Raw genomic sequence first — 20,429 nt, 5'->3', positions numbered from 1 at the left:
GCTTTCTGAGTGAAGGAGCCACCGCTGATGGCAAGGAATCCAGGTGTGGGTCTCGAGAAGCAAGGCCCACTCACCCAGAGAAGAACACTCCACAGGGCTGCCTCAGGGCTGGAGCCGCAGTGTCTCACAACTTCTCACCTTTTCTTCCATGTCTGAAAAACATCACAAAGGCACCCAAACAAGTTAACCTTTCTCTAGTGTCCAAGCTTCTTGGTTGATACTCTGGACATCGAGCCCACCAGCCTGTCTGGCCCCTTGCCCCATGTGCATGGGCCACCAAGCCATGTTTCCTGAGACTTCAGGCTCAATTGCAGCGTCCCCTACACACAAAAGCTAAGCTAGCTAGTCAGCCTCTCCTCCCCTGGGCTCCCCACGAATACACTCCCTACGGCGGGTCCCACACCACCTCCAGTTGTGTCTGCTGGGGGAGGTGAGGGGCCACCTGCGGGGCTGCTTTCATGTCTACCAGGAGATGGGATCTTGCCTACTTTGCCCACTCCTGCTCCTCCCAGCCCTACACACGCAGCACTGCCTTAGTGCATTCTAGATTGCTTTGTAAGTGCACTTAGGGGACACCCTGGACTAACCTTGATGTTCCTGTGGGATTGGGAATGTGGAGAGGAATCTCCGTTTGCATTTAATCAGTCCTGGCTACAAATCTCATTCCAATAGCTCTGCAGCTGAGGGTCCCCTAGCCTTCAAGTAAGGCACGAAGTTCCTGCCATCTGCCTTTCCATGGTTTTACTGATCCATGGTGGGGTTTTCCGTTGTAGTTAGCTTGTCCCGTGTCTGCATGAGTGCCACCCTGGCAGGATGGTGAGTGCCCTAGTTCCTGCCTACTTGGTGCTCAGGAAGGCCCTCTAGGCACAGCCAGGGAAAGGGGTGGCTTGGGTTCCCGGGACCCCTCCACACCTCAGCTCCTTGTTCCCTCCGTCTCTTCAAAGACTCCTGGCTTGCTGTTGAGCCCCTTTCCTGGGCAGGCTGGAATGTCCTGGCTATTGGCTGCAGGTTGAGCTCTAGAGACCCTCCTTGGGCTCCCAGCTTACTTGTCAGGATGGCATCCATCTTGGCCACCACATCTCGTGCATTGTCCACACTGAAGCACATCGGGGGTTTAAACTTGAGGACGTTCCTCCCTGGGCCATCAGTGCTCAGCAAAATGTAGTTCTCCTTCATCCTGTGAGGACAGGATATGGCAGAGCCTTCTCTCCCCGGTTCCAGCCACACTACCCTTGGAGCCCCACCACAGGTGGGTTCCCACCAGGACACAGGACTGGCTGCCTCTTCCCAAACACCTACCTGCCCACCCTTTGTAGCCCAGCATGAACAGCTCCCTACCTAGGGTGCCCTGCACCTGTTCCTGAGTCTGCTGCCTCCCCCACCCAGGGCAGGGGCCTCACCTTGTCCGTCCCGGAGTTCCTGTCTAAGCCAAGACTACCACAGCTACGATGTAGACAGCAAGGATCCTTGCACTTACTGGTGTTACAAACTGGTACAGTGAACCCGACATACTCCCTTACCTGGCTTTGTAATTTCCCTGCCAACCTTGTTTCTGTTTTCTTCCCGCAAGTAATCTTGAAATCCCAGAGGACTATGCAGTTTTAATTTTCCATTTCTTTTTAGGGAGATGACTTCACCCTTAGTTTTACCAGTTTCTAAGAACCTTCATATCTCACATGTACAGCTTTTAAACTAGGAAGGTGATTTGGCCAGAAGGGAGACTGAGCTGATGGTTATTTCACATTCTCTGACCCCCACTTCCATTCTTTTTTTTATTCCTTTTGTTATTTTCAAGTCTTGCCAGGAACAGACTGTGTCCTCAGTCTGCCTTCTGGCTCCTTCCATACGTTCTTCCTGGCATGGACTATGGTTGTACTAGAAAGAACAAGGTCCATACTTCACATCTGGCTGTGCCACCTACAAGCAGGCCAACTGTGGGTACACCACCTGCCCCTGGTTCCAGTTTTCTCCCTGAACTGGAGAACTTGCGTGAGGTGGAAGAAGTCAGGCCTGGCTCCAGGTCTGGCTCCCTCCTCCCACAGCTTCTGGGTTCTGAGGCTCCGTGGGGGGAGGGGGAAAAGGAGGTGTGGTGGGTGAACTGGTGGGTGTGCCCAGCCAGCAGAGGCGGTGGGGCCGGGACCCCCCAAAAAAGGGGTCAGTCTCAAAATCTGGAGGAGAACATTTTTACATCATTACTGTTCGTGGGTTATCAAAATCGAACGATGCGCATTTCACACTGAATAGGGACACACCAGAAGGGTTTCTCAAGGTGGGGGAAAGGGGTAGGAGTAGGGAAGGGTGATAGAAAGGGAGTAGCAAGGGGAAGGGTCCCAAGGCTCGCGTCCTGAGGCTCAGGTCCTGGATGGGATCAAGTGCAGGAACATGCAGATGGGCTGGGGTGGGGGACTTGGGAGTCCGGAGATGCTCAGTCACCCAGATGCCTTGCACCTGTCCATCTCAAACCCACTGCTCTGGGGGACAGGGAGCCTTGAGTCTGCTTCTGCCTCAGTCCCTGATGTGGCTCTGGAGAAGCTTCTTCCCCTCCGGCAGCCCAGGTCTGAGAAGTGTGGCTTTTGGGCCCTGTGGCTTTGGCATTCTAGGCTGGGAATGGCCTGCACCCATCTGAAGCTTTTGCAGCCACACATGGGCCACAGAGCTGATGCAGCTGCTTTCCCTGGCTGGAGAGCCAGGGGGCGCACAGATGGGTGGCCCATTCCCTGCTCAGGCCCAGATGCCCACTCTGCCTGGGACCACGGTGACAACAGAAGTGAGAGGGAGGCTCTTGGTCAGGGCCTTAGACGCTGCAAAGGTAACTCGTCTGAAGAAAAAATACCTGGACACCACGTAATTGGCCTCTTCAGTTGCTGGTGTCCTGGTTGCCTCGTCTTTGATCAGGTCCACACCGATGAAGAGCCCAGTGCCCCTGGAGCAGAAAGACAATGTCTTAGGAGGCCAAGCCCAAGGGACCACGGTCCTGGGCCTCAGCCGAGCCCCTGTCAGCTCTGGGGCTGTTCCTCGGCCTCTTGGGGAGGCTAAGGGGAGGCTAAGTGCCGAAGGGACTCTCAGAGGGTGGTGACCCAGTTCTAGGAAGTAACTGATGGGAGGGACCCCAGGGGTAACAGAGGAAAGGTTGGGGGTCTGAGCCTAGTTTGATCCTGGTTTTCCCTTCCCTAGAAGCACCATTCTGGACAAGAGCACCTCTCAGTGCTTTAGTTCTGTGGAGCAGAGAGAAAAATCCTGCCCCCCAACCCCAACCCGGGTGGTTAGGTGATACAAGACCCCCCCCCCCCCCACTTGGCCCCTAGCAGCTGCCCTGAGCCTCACCTGACGTCCCCGATGATGGGATGTTTGGCTTTCTGCTGTCTGAGGAGCTCCATCAGGAAGTTGCCCACGGAGGCGGCGTGGGCCTGCAGCTGTTCCTTCTCTAGGACGCGCAGGACGGCCAGGCCCACGGCGCAGGACACCGGGCTGCCTCCAAACTGAGCCGGGGCACAAAGGGCGTGTCAGATGCTCAGGAAAGTGGGCTGTGCCTCAGGGAGCATGAGGGCAGAACTGCCACCCACGTTCCAAGGGCAGCGACGAGCACAGGCCCGAACCCCTCAGAATTCAGGGGACTTGGGCAAATGGGGTTCTCCTGAAGCCCCCGTGGGCTGTCCTGCCTTTCCAGGTGCTGATGTGACTGTAACTCAGGTAAGGCACCCTCAGGGGTACAGGAGGAGCCCCAAGAGGCAGAATCAGAGGAGAGGAGTGGTCATTCCCACAGAGCTGGTTTTTGTCAAGAGGCTTTAGGGCCCCATCTCCCAGGTTAGGGCCAGACCCAGAGCATTGGACTCGTTCCCATCACCTCCTTCAGAGAGGGTCAAGAGCACCATGCTGGAGCCACACCCAGGAAAAGCCACTCTCATTTGGCTCAGTGCTCTGTTGTTTGACAGATTTTAGGGTGCAGACCATAAGTCAGTGGACCGTAAGCCACATGTGGCCTGAGGATTTGTGTGTGGCTTGCATGGCATCAAAAGCTTTGAATTAGGTGCTAATGGTAAATATGTATTCTTGACTTAAACCTGGCCTGTCTACACAGGAACTGGCTGTCTGTCCCCTTTGGGCACCCTGACTGCTTGGACTCTCTTCCTCTGCCTGGCTTTGCAGGTGTCTGAGTGGGGACCTGTGTTACAGAAAGGAGTAAGGTTGTCTATTGCAGACTTTTTTTAAAAACACTTAAAAAGAAAACTATTGAGCTATATAACAAACTGCATATATTTCCAGTGTATATAGTTCAGTGCAATTTGACAAGTATATAGACCTGTGGAGCCTCCACCACAACGCAGATACCAAACGTTTCCACCACCACCTGAAAGTTCCTTGTGTCCCTCCACTACTGGCCCAGGCAACCACTTGCTGTCAGTACAGTTTTGCCTTTTCCAGAATGTCGTATGAATGAAATCGCAGAGGATGTTCCCTTCTGTGCCTGGCCGCTTCTGCACAACATGGTTTTGAAAATTTCCTGTCTTGTGTGGATCAGTAGTTTGTTCATTTTATTGGTGCTAGTATTCCACAATATGGATGTTGCCATTTGTCTGTGCAATCTCCCGTTAATGGCCCCTTGCGTTATTTTTTGATTTTTTTGGCTATTACGAATAAAACCGTTGAGAACATTTCTAACAAGGCTTCGTGCAAACGTATGTTCTCATTTCTCTTAGGAGTGGAGCTGCTGGGTTGTAAGATCAATGTGTGTTGAGCTTTATAAAAAAAACTGTTAAGACTCTTCCGAAGTAGTTGTCCTATCACATTCCCATCATTTGTCTACAAAATTCCAGGCGCTCCCATCCTCAAAAAGGCTTGGAATTTTTTTCTAATGGGTGTGTAATGGTGTCTTGCTAGATCATCTTCAAAATCTGTGAGCAGAGCCCCATGCTTGAGAGCATAAGAAGCTTCCTAGGTGAGTCTGCCATGAGGCGGATTTCTAATCCGTCCAAAACAAATTAGGTGTGGAACGGACACAGGGGATGGACCAAGGCTACTTACTGTATAGTATTATAAACCATGAACTTGTTAAAAGGTGGAGTGTATGTATTATATAGCATCTTTTGTTTGGAACCATGACCTGGCCAAGATGCTGAACTGGCACAATAGACAGGTTGACCTGTGGCCCCAAGATCACCCCAGAGGAGCAACAGAAGGTGAACAAGGGGCGCCTGAGTGGTTAAGTCTCTGACTGATTGTGGCTCAGGTCAGGATCCCATGGTTTGTGAGATGGAACTCTGCGTTGGGCTCTGTGCTAACAGCGCAGAGCCTGCTTGGGATTCTTCCTCTGTCCATACCCCACATGCGCACACACATGCACGTGCTCTCTCAAAATAAACATTTATTTTATTTATTTAACATTTATTTATTTTTGAGACAGAGACAGCATGAACGGGGAGGGTCAGAGAGAGAGGGAGACACAGAATCGGAAGCAGGCTCCAGGCTCTGAGCCATCAGCCCAGAGCCCAACGTGGGGCTCGAACTCACGGACCGTGAGATCGTGACCTGAGCTGAAGTCGGACGCTTAACCGACTGAGCCACCCAGGCGCCCCTCAAAATAAACATTAAAAAAAAAAAAACAAAAAATGAACAAGTTCTGACATAGCCCTGGAGAATCTAGAAGGTCATGCATACACATAGGGATATGCTCATGCCCTGTGCCATTGCCTTTTCAGGAAAGACCTGAAAAGCTCTAAGCTCTCACCACTGGCTATCTTGAGGCCCTCAGAAGGAGGAAGTGAAGGCTGAGACAGTTGTAGGCTGCATGGCTGAGTGTTGAAGTCCTGCCCTAACACACGTGGAACCATTTGTCAAAGGCTGAGAGATACTTAAGATATCTGTCCAATCATTAGATGATCACTAAGCCACCCAAGCAAAGACTAAAGAGATCATGTGTGACACAGAATACAAACTTCACAGACTTAGTTCGGAAAAGGCATTACACAAACAGTAATAAAAAATACCAAATTATAAGGAGGGAAAGTGATTTCCAAAGTTGGTGGATTATTGTCCAGTTTTCAAAAGAAAATTATGAAACCTGCAAGGAAAGAAGAAAGCAGGATTCCTACATGGGGGTGAGGAACAATCAATAGATAACTGTCCCTGGGGAAGCCAAGATGGTGGCCTTCCTAGACAAACATTATATATGTTTTTAACTTTAATTTTAATTTACTTTATTATTTTTTGATGTTTATATTTGAGAGAGCGAGAGAACGAGCACAAACTGGGGAGGGGCAGAGAGAGACAGAGACAAAATCTGAAGCAGGCTCCAGGCTCTGAGCTGTCCGCACAGAACCTGATGCTGGGCTTGAACCCACAAGCCATGAGATCAGGACCTGTGCTGAAGTCGGATGCTTAACTGACTGAGCCACCCAGGTGCCACTAGACAAACCTTTTATTTATTTATTTATTTATTTATTTTTAAAATTTTTTTTTCAACGTTATTTTTGGGACAGAGAGACACAGAGCATGAACGGGGGAAGGGCAGAGAGAGAGGGAGACACAGAATCGGAAGCAGGCTCCAGGCTCTGAGCCATCAGCCCAGAGCCCGACGCGGGGCTAGAACTCACGGACCGCAAGATCGTGACCTGGCTGAAGTCGGACGCTTAACCGACTGCGCCACCCAGGCGCCCCTAGACAAACCTTTTAAATCAGATGTTATGCATGTATGTTAAAAGTTGAAACCATACTGCAGGAACTAAAAAAGCAAAGCATGAAAATGACGTCTCACCAAATACAGAATATCATTAAAGAGACAAATTTTTTTTTAATTTTTTTTTTAACGTTTATTTATTTTTGAGACAGAGACAGAGCATGAACGGGGGAGGGTCAGAGAGAGGGAGACACAGAATCTGAAACAGGCTCCAGGCTCTGAGCTGTCAGCACAGAGCCCGACGCAGGGCTCGAACTCACGGACCGCGCGAGATCATGACCTGAGCTGAAGTCGGCCGTCCGACCGACTGAGCCACCCAGGTGCCCCTGACAAATTGTTTTTTAATGTTTATTTTTTGAGAGAGAGAGGGAGAAAGAGGATCCAAAGCGGGTTCCACACTGACAGCAGACAGCCCAATGCAGGGCTGGAACTCATGCACTGTGAAATCAGGACCCGAGCCGAAGTCAGGTGCTTAACTGAGCCACCCAGGTGCCCCAAGAGACAGAAATTTCAAAAAAGAACTAAATGGGAATTATGGAGTTGAAAAGCACAGTAACTAACGAAAAATTCACCAGAGAGGCTCAACAGTAGATTTGGGCAAAGAGATGAAGGAATCAGCAGATTTGAAGATCTGTCAATTGAGATACTCCTGTGTGAAAACCAGAATGAAACCGTGAACAGAGTTTCAGCAACCTGTGGGACACAATGACGCAAACCAGTATTTGCAAATGGGAGTCCCAGAAGGAGAGGAGGAGAGGGAAAGAGACACAAGGACAAGGTAAGTAGGAGAAATGGGTGAAGGTGGTCAAAAGGTGACAAATTTCTAGTTATAAAATGACTACATCATGGGGATGTAATGTGCAGCATGGTGACTGTAGTTAATGATGCTGTATCATATTTGAAAGCTGCTAAGAGAGTAGATCTTAAAAGTTCTTATCATGGGGAAAAAAACATACCTGTGTGGTGATGGATGCTAACTGGACTTGTGGTCACTTCAGAATACAGACAAATAATTGAATCATGTTGTATGAATCTAATATAATACCATATGCCAATTATAGCTCAATTAAAAAAAGAAGAATACTGAAAGCAAGAGAGAAATGACTCACCATATGCAAGAGATCCTCAACAAGATTAACAACTGATTCCTCATCAGAAACCACAAAGGGCGGGGGCAGTGGGGTGACATATTGCAAGTAATGAAAGAAAAAGATTAGGGCACCCCAGTTGGATAAGCATCTGACTCTTGATTTCAGCTCAGGTCACGATCTCACAGTTTGTGAGATTGAGCCCCGTGTCTGGCTGTGTGCTGACAGTGTGGAGCCTGCTTGGGATCCTCCCTCTCCCTTTCTCTGCTCCTCCCCTGCTCGTGTGCTCTCTCTCAAAATACATATATAAACATTAAAGAAAATTTAAAAAATTAAAAACTATGTGTTAGAGAAACTGCATGTTTAAAAAATAAACAAAAATGAAAGGGGGAACGAAGACAATTCCAAATACTGAAAATGTGTCACTAGCAGATCTACTTTACAAAAAATACTAACGGTGTTTTTTCAGGCTGAGATGAAATGTGATCAGATAGTAACTCAAATTCACATGAAGAAATGAAGAGCACTGGTAAAGACAAAACAAGTGGGTTGAAAGCAAAAGTGTGGAGATGGCACACTGTAAACAGCAGAAGAGCTGGAGGAGCTGTACTAATAGAAGTAAAAGACTTGCAGATCAAAATTGTTCTTAGCAACATTGACAAGTAGTTTCTTATGCCAAAAGAGTCCATCTATCCAAAGGACGTGACCATTATAAACACATTTGTACTTAAAAACAGAGCCCCAAAATACACAAAGTAAGCACTGACAGAACTGAAAGGAGAAATATACAACTCAGTGACAACTGGAGAGTTCAGTCTCTCATTTTCAGTCATTGAGAGAACCCCCACAGAAGATCAACATGGAAACAAGATGTGAACAACACTATAAGCCAACTAGACCTAACAGATGCATACAGAGCGGAATAAACAGTCTTCTCAAGTGCATCAATAGGTCAAAGTCACAAGGACCCTTAAAAATTTTTTTTTAATGTTTATTTTTGAGAGAGCGAGCGAGTGGGGGAGGTGCAGAGAGGCACACACAGAATCCGAAGCAGGCTCCAGGCTCCGAACTGTCAGCACAGAGCCCAACATGGGGCTCAAACTCACGCACCGTGAGATCAGGACCTGAGCCGAAGTCGGGAGCTCAACCGACTGAACCACCCAGGCGCCCCACAAGGGCATTTAAAAATACATATGAATGCCATGGTTTGTGAGATGGAGCCTGCATCAGAGTCTGTTTAGGATTATCTCTCTCTCTCTCTGCCCCTCCCCCCTCAAAATAAGTAAGTAAAACATTAAAAAAATAGAAAATAAAAATACAGGTTAATGACAATGAAAACACAACATGCCAAAATTTACGGGATGCAGTGAAAGTAGTAATTACATGAAGATTTATGTCTGTAATTACATGTGTTAGAAAACAGATCTCGAATAATCTAACTCCCCCCCACTAAGAAACTACACAAAAGAGCAATCAAAACCAAAAGCAAGCAGAAGGAAGGGAATCCTAAAGATTGGAGTGGAAATAAAAACAACAGAAAAAAAAAAACAAAATCAAAAGTTGGTTGAGAAGATAAATAAAATTGACCAACCTCAACTAGACTGCCAAAGATAAATACTTAAATGTCTAAAATTAGGAATCAGAGGGCCCATCACTACCAATCTTAAAGAAGCAAAAAGGATTATAAGGGAAGAATATGAAAAAATGTATGTCAGTGAGCTAGACAGCGGAGATGAAATGCACAAATTCTTAAAAGATGAAAACTACTGACATCGACTCTAAAACAGAAAATGTAAGAGACATATAGCAAGTATGGGGACCTGGGTGGCTCAGTCGGTTAAGTGTCTGACTCTTGATTTTGGCTCAGGTCATGATCTGATGGTTGTGAGATTGAGCCCTGCGTCAGGCTCTGCGCTCAGCGTGAAGCCTGCTTTAAGATTCTCTCTCTCCCTCTGTCCCTCCCCTGCTAGTGTGTGCTCCCTCTCTCTCTCTCTCTCTCTCTCTCTCTCAAGAAAGAAAAGACCTACAGCAAGTAAAAAGAAAAAATTGGTAATAAGTTCCCACAAACAACAGCCTAGAACCTGGGCACCTGGGGGCCTCGCACTAGCAGGCTTACAGCAATGCCAGCCAGGCAGGGGGCCAACTCCACCCGACAGTGTGCCCACAGGAGGTGCAGGCCTGCCACAACACAAGGGTGCACGTAGCCTATGCAGGGAACACCCATGGAGCACCTGGCTCTGGTGGCCAGGAGGAATTGCTCTTCTGGGCCCCACAGGACATCTATGTAAGTCCACTCCTTCAAGATGGGGAGGTAATTGAACTACCTAATACATAGAAACAAATGCAGACAGGGGCACCTGGGTGGCTCAGTCGGTTGAGCGTCCGACTTCCGCTCAGGTCACCATCTCACACTCCGTGAGTTCGAGCCCCGCATCAGGCTCTATGCTGACAGCTCAGAGCCTGGGGCCTGCTTCAGATTCTGTGTCTCCCCCTCTCTCTGCCCCTCCCCTGCTCATGCTCTGTCTCTGTCTCAAAAATAAGTAAAAACATTAAAAAAAAATTTAAAAAACGCAGACAGTCGTGCAAAATGAGACAGAGAAATATGTTTTAAATCAAAGAACAAGACAAAACCTGAGAAAAAGAACTAAATAAAATCAAGATAGCAATATACCCGATAAAGAGTTCAAAGTAATGGTCAGAAAGATGCTTACCAAACTTGGGGAGAAGAATGGATAAACACAGTGAGAACTTAAATCAAGAGACAGAAAATAAAAAAGCAATCAGAGCTGAAGAATACAATAAGGAAAAGGAAATATATACTAGAGGGAATAAACGTAGACTAGATGATACGGAAGAATGGATCAGTGATCTGGAAGACGGTAGTGGAAACCACATAACTGGGACAGTAAAAAGAAACAAGAATTAAAAAACAAGATCATTTAAGGGGCCTCTGGGACAACATCAAGTGTACTAACATTCACATACTGGGGTCCCAGAAGGAGAGGAGAGAGTAAAAGAGACTGAAAACCTATTTGAAGAATTAAGGCTGAAAACTTGCCTAACTAAGACATACAAGTCCAGAAAGCACAAGTCCAAAATAAGATGAACCCAAAGAGACCCACACCAAGACATGTTATCATTAAAATGTCAAAAAGTAAAGACAACGGGAATCTTAAAGCAGCAAGAGATGGGGCACCTGAGTGGCTCAGTCAGTTAAGCATCCAACTCTTGGTTTTGGCTCAGGTCGTGATCTCATGGTTTGTGGATTCGAGCCCTGTGCTGCACTCCATGCTAACAGTGTGGAGCCTGCTTGGGACTCTCTCCCTCTCTTTCTCTCTGCCTCTCCCCTGCTCCTGCTCTCTCTCTCTCTCAAAAATAAACATTAAAAAATTTTTTTTAAATATTTTTATTTATTTTTGAGAGAGAGCGAGTGAGCGAGTGTGAGCAGGGGAGGGTCAGAGAGAGAAGAGGAGAGAGAATCCCAGGCAGGTTACACACTGTGAGCACAGAGCTGGATGCAGGGCTCAAATTCACGAACCATGAGATCATGACCTGAGCCGACCCAAGAGTTGGCCACTTAACTGACTGAGCCACCCAGGTGCCCCCAAAATAAATAAACTTTAAGAAATAATAAAAAAATAAAAGACATGAAAAAAAGCAGCAAGAGAAAAGCAAGTAGTAAGGGAACGCTGATAAGACTGTCAGCTAATTTTCAGGAGAAACTTTGTAGGTCAGAGGCTCCTGGGTGGCTCAGTTGATTATAAGCATCCAACTTCAGCTCAGGTCGTGATCTCATGGCTCGTGAGTTTGAACCGCACATCAGGCTCTTTGCCGTCAGCACGGAGCCTGCTTTGGATCCAGGACAGAGGAGCCTGGTTTGGCTCTGTCCGCCCCCCCTTCTCTGCCCCTCCCTTGCTCATGCTTGCGTGAACACTCCCTCTCAAAAATAAACATTAAAAAAAAAGGAAAAAAAAACTTTGTTGGTCAGAAGGCTGTGGTATGATATATTCAAAGTGCTGAAAGGGAAAAACAAACCAACAAACAAAACCTTATGACCAAGAATACTCTGCCTGGCAAGGTTATCATTCAGAGTATAAGTAGAGGTAAAAGAATTTCCTGGTCAGCAAAAGCTAGGAGTTCGTCACCATTATACTGGCTTCACAAAAAATATTAAAGGGACTTTTTCAAGCAGAAAAGGAAAGACAGTAACTAGAAATAAGGAAATATGAGAAAAAAAAAACCCTCACTGGTAAAGGCAAACATAGAAAAAGTAGTGGAACAACCACTTATAAAATGGTAAAAATGTGACATCAAAACCATAAAATGTGTGTGTGGGGGAGTGGAGTAAAAATGTAACCAAAAAACATTTTTTTTCCCCTTAGAGACAGTGTGAGTGGGGGAGGGGCAGAGAGAGAGAGAGGGAGACACAGAATCCGAAGCAGGCTCCAGTCTCTGAGCTGTCGGCACACAGCCCGATGCAGGGCTTGAACCCACGGATGGTGAGATCATGACCTGAGCTAAAGTACAGTGCTTGACTGACTGAGCTATCCAGGTGCTTCCAAAATATAATGTTTTTAGAATGAGTTTGAACTTAACTACCAATTTACAACAGACTGCTATACACAGCTTGTTATATATGAATCTCATGGTAACCACAAACCCAAAACCTGTAATAGATGCACAAAAAAAAAAACCCAGAAAGGAATCTAAGCATAACACTAAGGAAGGTCATCAAAGCACAAGAAAGCAAGAGAAAAAGCAATAGAGAATTGCAAAACCAGCAGAAAAGAAAATGCAGTAAATACATAGCTATCAATAATCACTACAACTGTAAATGGACTCAATGATCCAGTCAAAAGACACAGGGTAGCTGAATGGATTAAACAAATGAACAAACACAGGACTCCTCTATATGCTGCCTACAAGAGACTCACTTCAGACTTAACATACAAACTGGAAGTAAAGAGATGGAAAAAAGATAATCCATGCAAATAGAAGCAAAAAGGTAGCAATACTTATATCAGACAAAATATACTTTAAAACAAAGATTGAAATAAGAGATAAAGAAGAGCATAATACAATGATAAAAGGGATAATTTAAAAAATTTTTTTTAACATTTTTATTTTTGAGAGATAGAGACAGAATGTGAGCGAAGCAGGGGCAGAGAGAGAGGGAGACACAGAACCCAAAGCAGGCTCCAGGCTCTGAGCTGTCAGCACAGAGCCCGACACAGGTCTCAGACTCACCAGCTGTGAGAATATGACCTGAGCTGAAGTTGGACACTTAACGGACTGAGCCACCCAGGCACCCCAGAATAAGTGCACATGGAACATTCTCCAGTACAGATCACAAGGCCACAAAACAAGTCTAATAAATTGAAGATGAATGAAATCACACTTACCAACCACAACAGTGTGAAAGGAGAAATCACTTACAATAAAGGAAATGGAAGAAATACAAACACATGGAGGCTAAACAAGATGCTACTAAACAACCAATAGGTTAATGAATAAATCAAAGAGGAAATAAGAAAATACCTGTGACAAAAATGAAAAAACAATGCTCCAAAATCTATGGGAAACAGCACAAGCAGTTCTAACAGGGCAGTATAGTGACACAGGTCCATATCAAGAAACTGGAAAAATCTTGAATACATATTTTTTAATGTTTATTTTTGAGAAAGAGAGACAGAATGCAAGCAGGGGAGGGGCAGAGAGAGATACACACAGAATCAGAAGCCGGCTCTGGGCTCTGAGCTGTCAGCACAGAGCCCAACATGGGGCTTGAACTCCTGGACTATGAGATCATGACCCAAGCCGAAGTCAGACACTTAACCGATTAAGATACCCAGGTACCCCTAAGAAACAGGAAAAATCTTAAACAATCTGAGCTCACACCTAAAGGAGCTAAAAAAAAAAAAAAAAAAAGAATAAAGCCAAAAGTCAGTAGAAGGAAGAATATAAAGATCAGAGCAGAAGTAAATAAAGACTAACGACAAAAAAAAAAAAAAAAAAAAAAAAAAAAAAAAAAAAAAGAAAGAAAGAAAAGAAAAGATCAATGAAATTAAGAGTTGGTTCTTTAATAAACAAAACTGAAAAACCTTTGGTCAGACTTGTCAAGAAAAAAGAGAGAGGACCAAATAAAATTAGAAGTGAAAGAGAAGTTACAACCAATACCACAGAAATATAAAGGATCATAAAAGATTTTCATGAACAATTGTATGCCATTACATTGGACAACCTAGAAGAAATAAATAAATTCCTAGAAACATACAATCTTCCAAGACTGAATCAGGAATAAAACAAAAATCTGAACAGATGATTATTAGTAATGAATTTCAATCAGTAAAGAAACAAAAACGAAAACAAAGAAAACTCCCCCAAACCAAAAGTCCAGGACCAGACAGCTTCATAGGTGAATTCTACCAAACATTTAAAGAGTTAATACCTATCTTTCTGAAACTTTTCAATTTATTCCAAAAAACTGAAAAGGAAGGAACACTTATTTATGCTCATGAGGCCAGCATTACCGTGATACCTAACCCAAAGACACTGTAAAAAAAAAGAAAATTACAAGCCAATACCCCTGATGAACATAGATGCAAAAATGCTTAACAAAATATTAGTAAACCAAATTCAACTAATACATTAAAAAGCTCATACACCATGATCACATGGGACTTATTTCTGGGATGCAAGGATGGTTCAATATCTGCAAATCATTCAATGTGATACATACACCACATTAACAAAACAAAGGATAAAAATCATCCAGTCAGTCAAGAGATGAAGAAGCATTTGACAAAATTCAAAATCCATTCATAATAAAATCTCTACAAAAGGTGGGTACAGACATAACATACCTCAAACACAAAAAAGGGCATACATGGCAAACCCACAACCAACATCATACACAATAGTGAAACGTTGAAAGCTTTTCCTCAAGAAGACAAGGATACCCCCTCCTGCCACTTTTATTGAACACAGTCCTAGCCACAGCAATCAGGCAAGAAAAGGAAATAAAAGACATCCAAAAAAGAAGGAGTAAAACGGTCATGATGCACAGATGACCTACTACAATATAAGAAACTCTCAAGTCTGCACCCCAAAACTATTAGCATAAAGGAATTCAGTAAAGTTGAAATATGCAAAATAAACAGAAATCTTGTGTCTCTATCTACTAGTAGCAAATTATTGCAGAAATTAAGGAAACCATCCCGTTTACAATTGCATCAACAAATAATTAGGAATAAATTTAACTGAGGACATGAAACAGCTGTCCCCTGAAAACTGTAAGACACTGATGAAAGAAATTGAAGATGACACAAATAAATGGAAAGATATACTGTGCTCATGGGTTGGAAGAATTAATATTATTCCCATGTCCATACTACCAAAAGCAGCCTATGGATTTGATGTGATCCCTATCAAAATACCCAATGACATTTTTTTTCACAGAACTGGAACAAATAATCCTAAAAAGACTCCCAATAGCCAAAGGAACTTTGAGAAAAAGGAACAAAGCAGGAGGTATCAATCATACTCCCAGATTTCAAAGGATACAGTTTATAGTAATTAAAACAACATGGTACTGGCACAAAACCAAACATGTAGACAAATGGAACAAAATAGAGTCCAGAAATAAACCCACACTTATTTGGCCAATTAATTTATGACAAAGGAGGCAAGAACATACAATGGAGAAAAGACAGTGTATTCAATAAATGGTGTTAGGAAAACTGGACAGCTACATGCTAAAGAATGAAACTGGACCACTTTCTTACATCATATATAAAAATAAGCTCAAGATGGATTAAATACTTAAATATAAGACCTAAAACCATAAAACTCCCAGAAGAAAACAGGCAGTAAACTCTTGGACATTTATCTTTTTGGATCTGTCCAGGCAAGGACGACAAAAGCAAAAATAAACCATTCGGACTACATCAAACTGAAAAACTTTTGCACAGTGAAGGAAATCATAAACAAAACGAAAAGGAAACCTACTAAATGGAAGAAGATGTGCAAATAAGAGATCTCATAAGGGGTTAATACCCAAACTATATAAAAACTCACAAAACTCAGTATCAACTGTTTTTTCAGAGTCCACATAAAAGTGAAATCATACGGTATGTGTCGTTCTCTGATTTGTTTCACTTAGCCCAGTACTCTCTAGCTCCATCCTTATTGTCACAAGTGGCAAGATTTCATTCTTTTCTATGGGTGAGTAATATCGCACTGTGTACATCATATACCACGTCTTCTTTATCCATTCACAAATTGACGAACACTTGGGCTGTTTTCCTATCTTGGTTCTTGCAAATAACGCATGATGAACACAGCGGTGGATAGTTCTTTTCAGACTGATGTTTTTATTTTCTTCAGATAAATTCCTAGAAGTGGAATTGCTGGGTTATATGGTAGCTCTATTTTAAGTTTTTTTTTTTTTTTTCCAGAAACCTCTGTACCGCTTTCCATAGTGACTGCACCAATGTACATTCCCATCAACACCTTTTCTCCACATCCTCGCCAACACCTGTTATTTTTCATCTTTTTGATAAAGGCCATTCTGATAGGTGTGAGGAGATATCTCATTGTGGTTTTGATTTGCATTTCCCTGATGATGAGTGGTGTTCAGTATCTTTTCATGTGCTTGTTGGCCATCTGTAGGTCTTTTTCGGAAAAATGTTTATTCAAGGCTTCTGTTCATTTTTCAACTGTTTTTGTTTTTGTTTTTTTTTTTAATTATTAAGTTGTGTAAGTTCTTTACATATTTTGGGTATTAACCCCTTCCTGGATGTATGATTTGCAAATACCTTTTCCCATTCAGTATGCCACCTTTTTGTTTTGTTGATAGTTTCCTTCTCTGTATACAAGCTTTTTGATTATAGATGTAATCCTATTTAGTTATTTTAGGTTTTGTTGCTGGTCAACTTTGACAAGGGCGTCAAGACCATTCAATGGGGTAAAAATAGTCTTTTTAAAAAATATGTTTTAAATATTTTAAATAAACAAGTGGGGGAGGGGCAGAGAGAAGGGGACAGAGAATCTGAAGCGAGCTCTGCGTTGACAGCAGTGAGCCTGATGTGGGGCTTGAACTCCCAAATTGCGAGATCATGACCTGAGCTGAAGTTGGATGCTCAACCAACTGAACTACCCAGGTGCCCCAAGGATAAAAATAATCTTCAGCAAATGGTGTTGAGTCAACAAGATATCCACATGCAAGAGTCAAGTTACCCCTACCTCATACCATATGCAAAATATTAGCTCAAAATAAACCAATGACCTAAATGTAAGAGCTAAAATCATAAAATTCTTAGAAGAAAGCAAAGGTGTAAATCTTCATGACCTTTGATTCATCAGTGGTTTGTGAGATATGACTTGAAGGCACTCACAAGCAAAAAAATAATAAATTGGGACTCCCTCAAAATTAAAAACTCTGTGCTTCAGAGGAGACTACCAAGAAAGTGAAAAACAAGTCAGAAATGGGGGAAAATATTTCCAAATTATCTATCTGATAAGGATCTAGTACCTAGGATATGTATCTAATTCTTAGGGTGCTGGGTGGCTCAGTAGGTTGAGCATCCAACTTAAAAAAATTTTTTTTAAATGTTTATTTATGTTTGAGAGAGAGAACGTGAGTGGGGGAGGGGCAGTGAGAGAGGGAGACACAGGATCCAAAGCAGGATCCAGGCTCTGAGCTGTCAGCATAGAGCCTGACACGGGGCTCAAACTCACAAACTACGGGATCATGACCTAAGCCAAAGATGGATGCTTAACTGATGAGCCATCCAGGCACCCTGAGGATCCAACTCTTGATTTCAGCTCAGGTCACGATCCCAGGGTCATGGTATTGAGCCCTGCATCAGGCTCTGCACTGAGCATGGACCTTGCTTAAGATATTCTCTCTCTCTCTCTCTCTCTCTCTCTCTCTCTCTCTCTCTCTCTTCCTCTGCCCCTCTCACCCAGTTATGCATGCTCTAAAATAAAAACTTAAAAAAAATTAAAGATTCTTACAACTCAGCAAAAAGAGATAAGTAACCCAATTAAAAAAATGGGACATTTTTTTAATGTAAAAAATGTACCACCATGTAAAGTGGTACAGCTGCTTGGACAAAGTCTGTCATTTCTCAAAAAGTTAAACCTAGGGTTGCCATACGATCCAGCAAGTCTACTCACAGGTGCCTACTCAGTAGAACTGAATATATATGTCCAAACAAACATATGTACACACATGTTCACTGCAGCATTATTCATAAGAGCCAAGGGGAAATGTTGATTAATGGAAGAATGGAAAAATGCAATGTGGCATTATTCATACAATGGAATTATTATTCATCCACAAAAGAGAATGAAGTACTGATTCATGCTATAACATGGATGAACCTTGAAAATATTATTCTGTGTGACAGAAGTCAGACACAAAAGGCCACATGTGGCCTCATTTATATGAAATCCATTTATAAGAACAGACATATCCATTGAGATAGAAAGGACAGCGACTGCCAGGACTTACAGAGGGAAGGCAACAGGGAGTGGCTGCTAACGGGTATGGGCCTGCTTTCTGGGTGATGGAAATGTTCCAGAATTAAGACAGTACTGATGCTGGTACAACTTGGTGAGTACACTAAAAACCACTGAATTTTTATTTAAAGTTTGTTTATTTAAGTCATCTCGACACCCCACATGGGGCTCAAACCCACAACCCTGAGATCAAGAGTTGCATATTCCACCAACTGAGCCTGCCAGATACCCCCTAGCTAAAATATTTAAATATAAGGCCCTGATAAAAAATATTCTTAGGCACACAAGATTGCAGAAGTTCTGCAATATAAAGGCTTACACTGAAAATGATTTGAGATGGAATACTTTTAATACAGATACTATTAAAAGAGAAAAGCATGATAAACTGAAATTATAAATGAAGATGTTAGCAACAGGCCTAAATATACCAATAATTACATTAAATTTAAATTGTATTAAGTAATCACTTTTAAAGTAAAATATTAACAAGTTTACACCAAAAACCCCCAAATTCTAGATATATATTCAATAAAAGAAACACATCTAAAGCTGACTGAAAGGTGGACTCATAGCAGATAAAATGTGATTTAAGACCCAACATCATTATTAGGAATGGAAAAGATTACTCTTTGTGATAAAGATTCAGTTCCTGGGGCGCCTGGGTGGCGCAGTCGGTTAAGCGTCCGACTTCAGCCAGGTCACGATCTCGCGGTCCGCGAGTTTGAGCCCCGCGTCGGGCTCTGGGCTGATGGCTCAGAGCCTGGAACCTGTTTCCGATTCTGTGTCTCCCTCTCTCTCTGCCCCTCCCCCGTTCATGCTCTGTCTCTCTCTGTCCCAAAAAAAAAAAAAAAAAAAAAAAAGGATTCAGTTCCTGGAAAATTGACTACTGTCTTACACCATACACAAAAATTAACTCAAAATGGATTAAAGATTTGAATATAAGACCTGAAACCATAAAACTCTGAGAAGAAAACATACCTGATAAGTTCCTTGACACCAGTCTTGGCAATTTTGTGGATTTAACACCAAAAGCAAAGGCAACAAAATAAACGAGTGGGACTACATCAGACTAAAAAGCATCCGCACAGCGGAGGAAACCATCAACAAAATGAAAAGGCAACTGACCAAATGGGAGAAAATATTTGCAAATCATGTATTTGATAAGGAGCTAATAGTCAAAATATATACAGAATACACACAACTCAATAGCCAAAAAACAAACAATATGATTAAAAAATGGGCATTAAAAGATCTGAACAGACATTTTCCCAAGAGGACACACAGATGGCCAACAGGTACACAAAGAGGTGCCCAACATCACCAGTCATCAGGGGAATGTAAATCAAAACTGTGGTATTACCTCGTACCTGGGAGAATGGCTATTACCAAGAAGATAAGAAATAGCAAACGTTGGTGAGGATGTGGAGAAAAGGGGACCTTTGTGTACTGTTGGTGGGAATGCAAATAGGGGGAGCCACTATGGAAAACCGAACAGAAGTTCCTCAAAAATTAAAACTAGAATGATCAGGGGCACCTGGGTGTCTGAGTCAGTTGAGCCTCTGACTTCCGCTCAGGTGGCGATCTCGTGGTTCATGAGTTAGAGCCCCACATCAGGCTTGCTGCTGTCAGCCTGTCAGTGCAGAGCCCATTTCGGGTCCTCTGTCCCCCTCTCTCTGCCCCTCCCCTGCTTGCACTCTCCCCCAAATGAATAAATATTAAAAAAAAAAAAAAAAGAACTACCATATGATCCAGCAATTCCACTTCTGGGTATTTATCCAAGGGAAACATAAACACTATCTCAGAGATATCTGCACCCCACCATGTTTCTTGCAGCACAATTTTCAATAGCTAAGACAGAGAAGCAATCTAAGTGTCCATTCATGGTTGAATGGATACAGAAAATGTGGTATATATTCACAATGGAATATTATCCCACCATAAAAAAAAGAAGGAAATCTTGCCATTTGTGACAACATACCCTGTACCTTGAGGACATTATGCTAAGTGACATAAGTCAGACAGAGAAAGACAAATAATATATCTCACTTATTTGTGGAATCAAAACTAAAAGCAAAAAACAAACCCAAGATGGAACACTTAGATACAGAGAACATATAGTTGCCAGAGGTGAGAGGGTGGGGGTT

At 43.3% G+C, this 20,429-nt stretch overlaps 1 protein-coding gene across 2 annotated transcripts in view; it reads right to left on the bottom strand.

Moving 5' to 3' along the window:
• Positions 1 to 20,429, bottom strand: part of PHYKPL (5-phosphohydroxy-L-lysine phospho-lyase) — a 38,663-nt gene that overhangs the window by 3,660 nt on the left and 14,574 nt on the right. Inside the window, exons 9-12 of one of the 2 annotated variants that reach the window (XM_047849525.1) lie at positions 3,325 to 3,479; positions 2,834 to 2,923; positions 1,047 to 1,177; positions 75 to 152 (exon numbers count right to left, since the gene is read on the bottom strand). In XM_047849525.1, coding sequence (XP_047705481.1) covers positions 103 to 152; positions 1,047 to 1,177; positions 2,834 to 2,923; positions 3,325 to 3,479 — 426 coding nt within the window. In that variant the 3' untranslated portion in view covers positions 75 to 102. Of the gene's footprint in view, positions 1 to 74; positions 153 to 641; positions 1,178 to 2,833; positions 2,924 to 3,324; positions 3,480 to 20,429 lie in introns of those variants that run through there. The other variant, XM_047849519.1, reaches the window with a different exon arrangement.

Source organism: Prionailurus viverrinus, chromosome A1 (assembly GCF_022837055.1).
Source record: "Prionailurus viverrinus isolate Anna chromosome A1, UM_Priviv_1.0, whole genome shotgun sequence".
NCBI classification, from domain to species: Eukaryota; Metazoa; Chordata; class Mammalia; order Carnivora; family Felidae; genus Prionailurus; species Prionailurus viverrinus.
The sequence above is the reverse complement of the archived record's forward strand: the minus strand, read 5'-3'. Positions and strand labels throughout refer to the sequence as shown.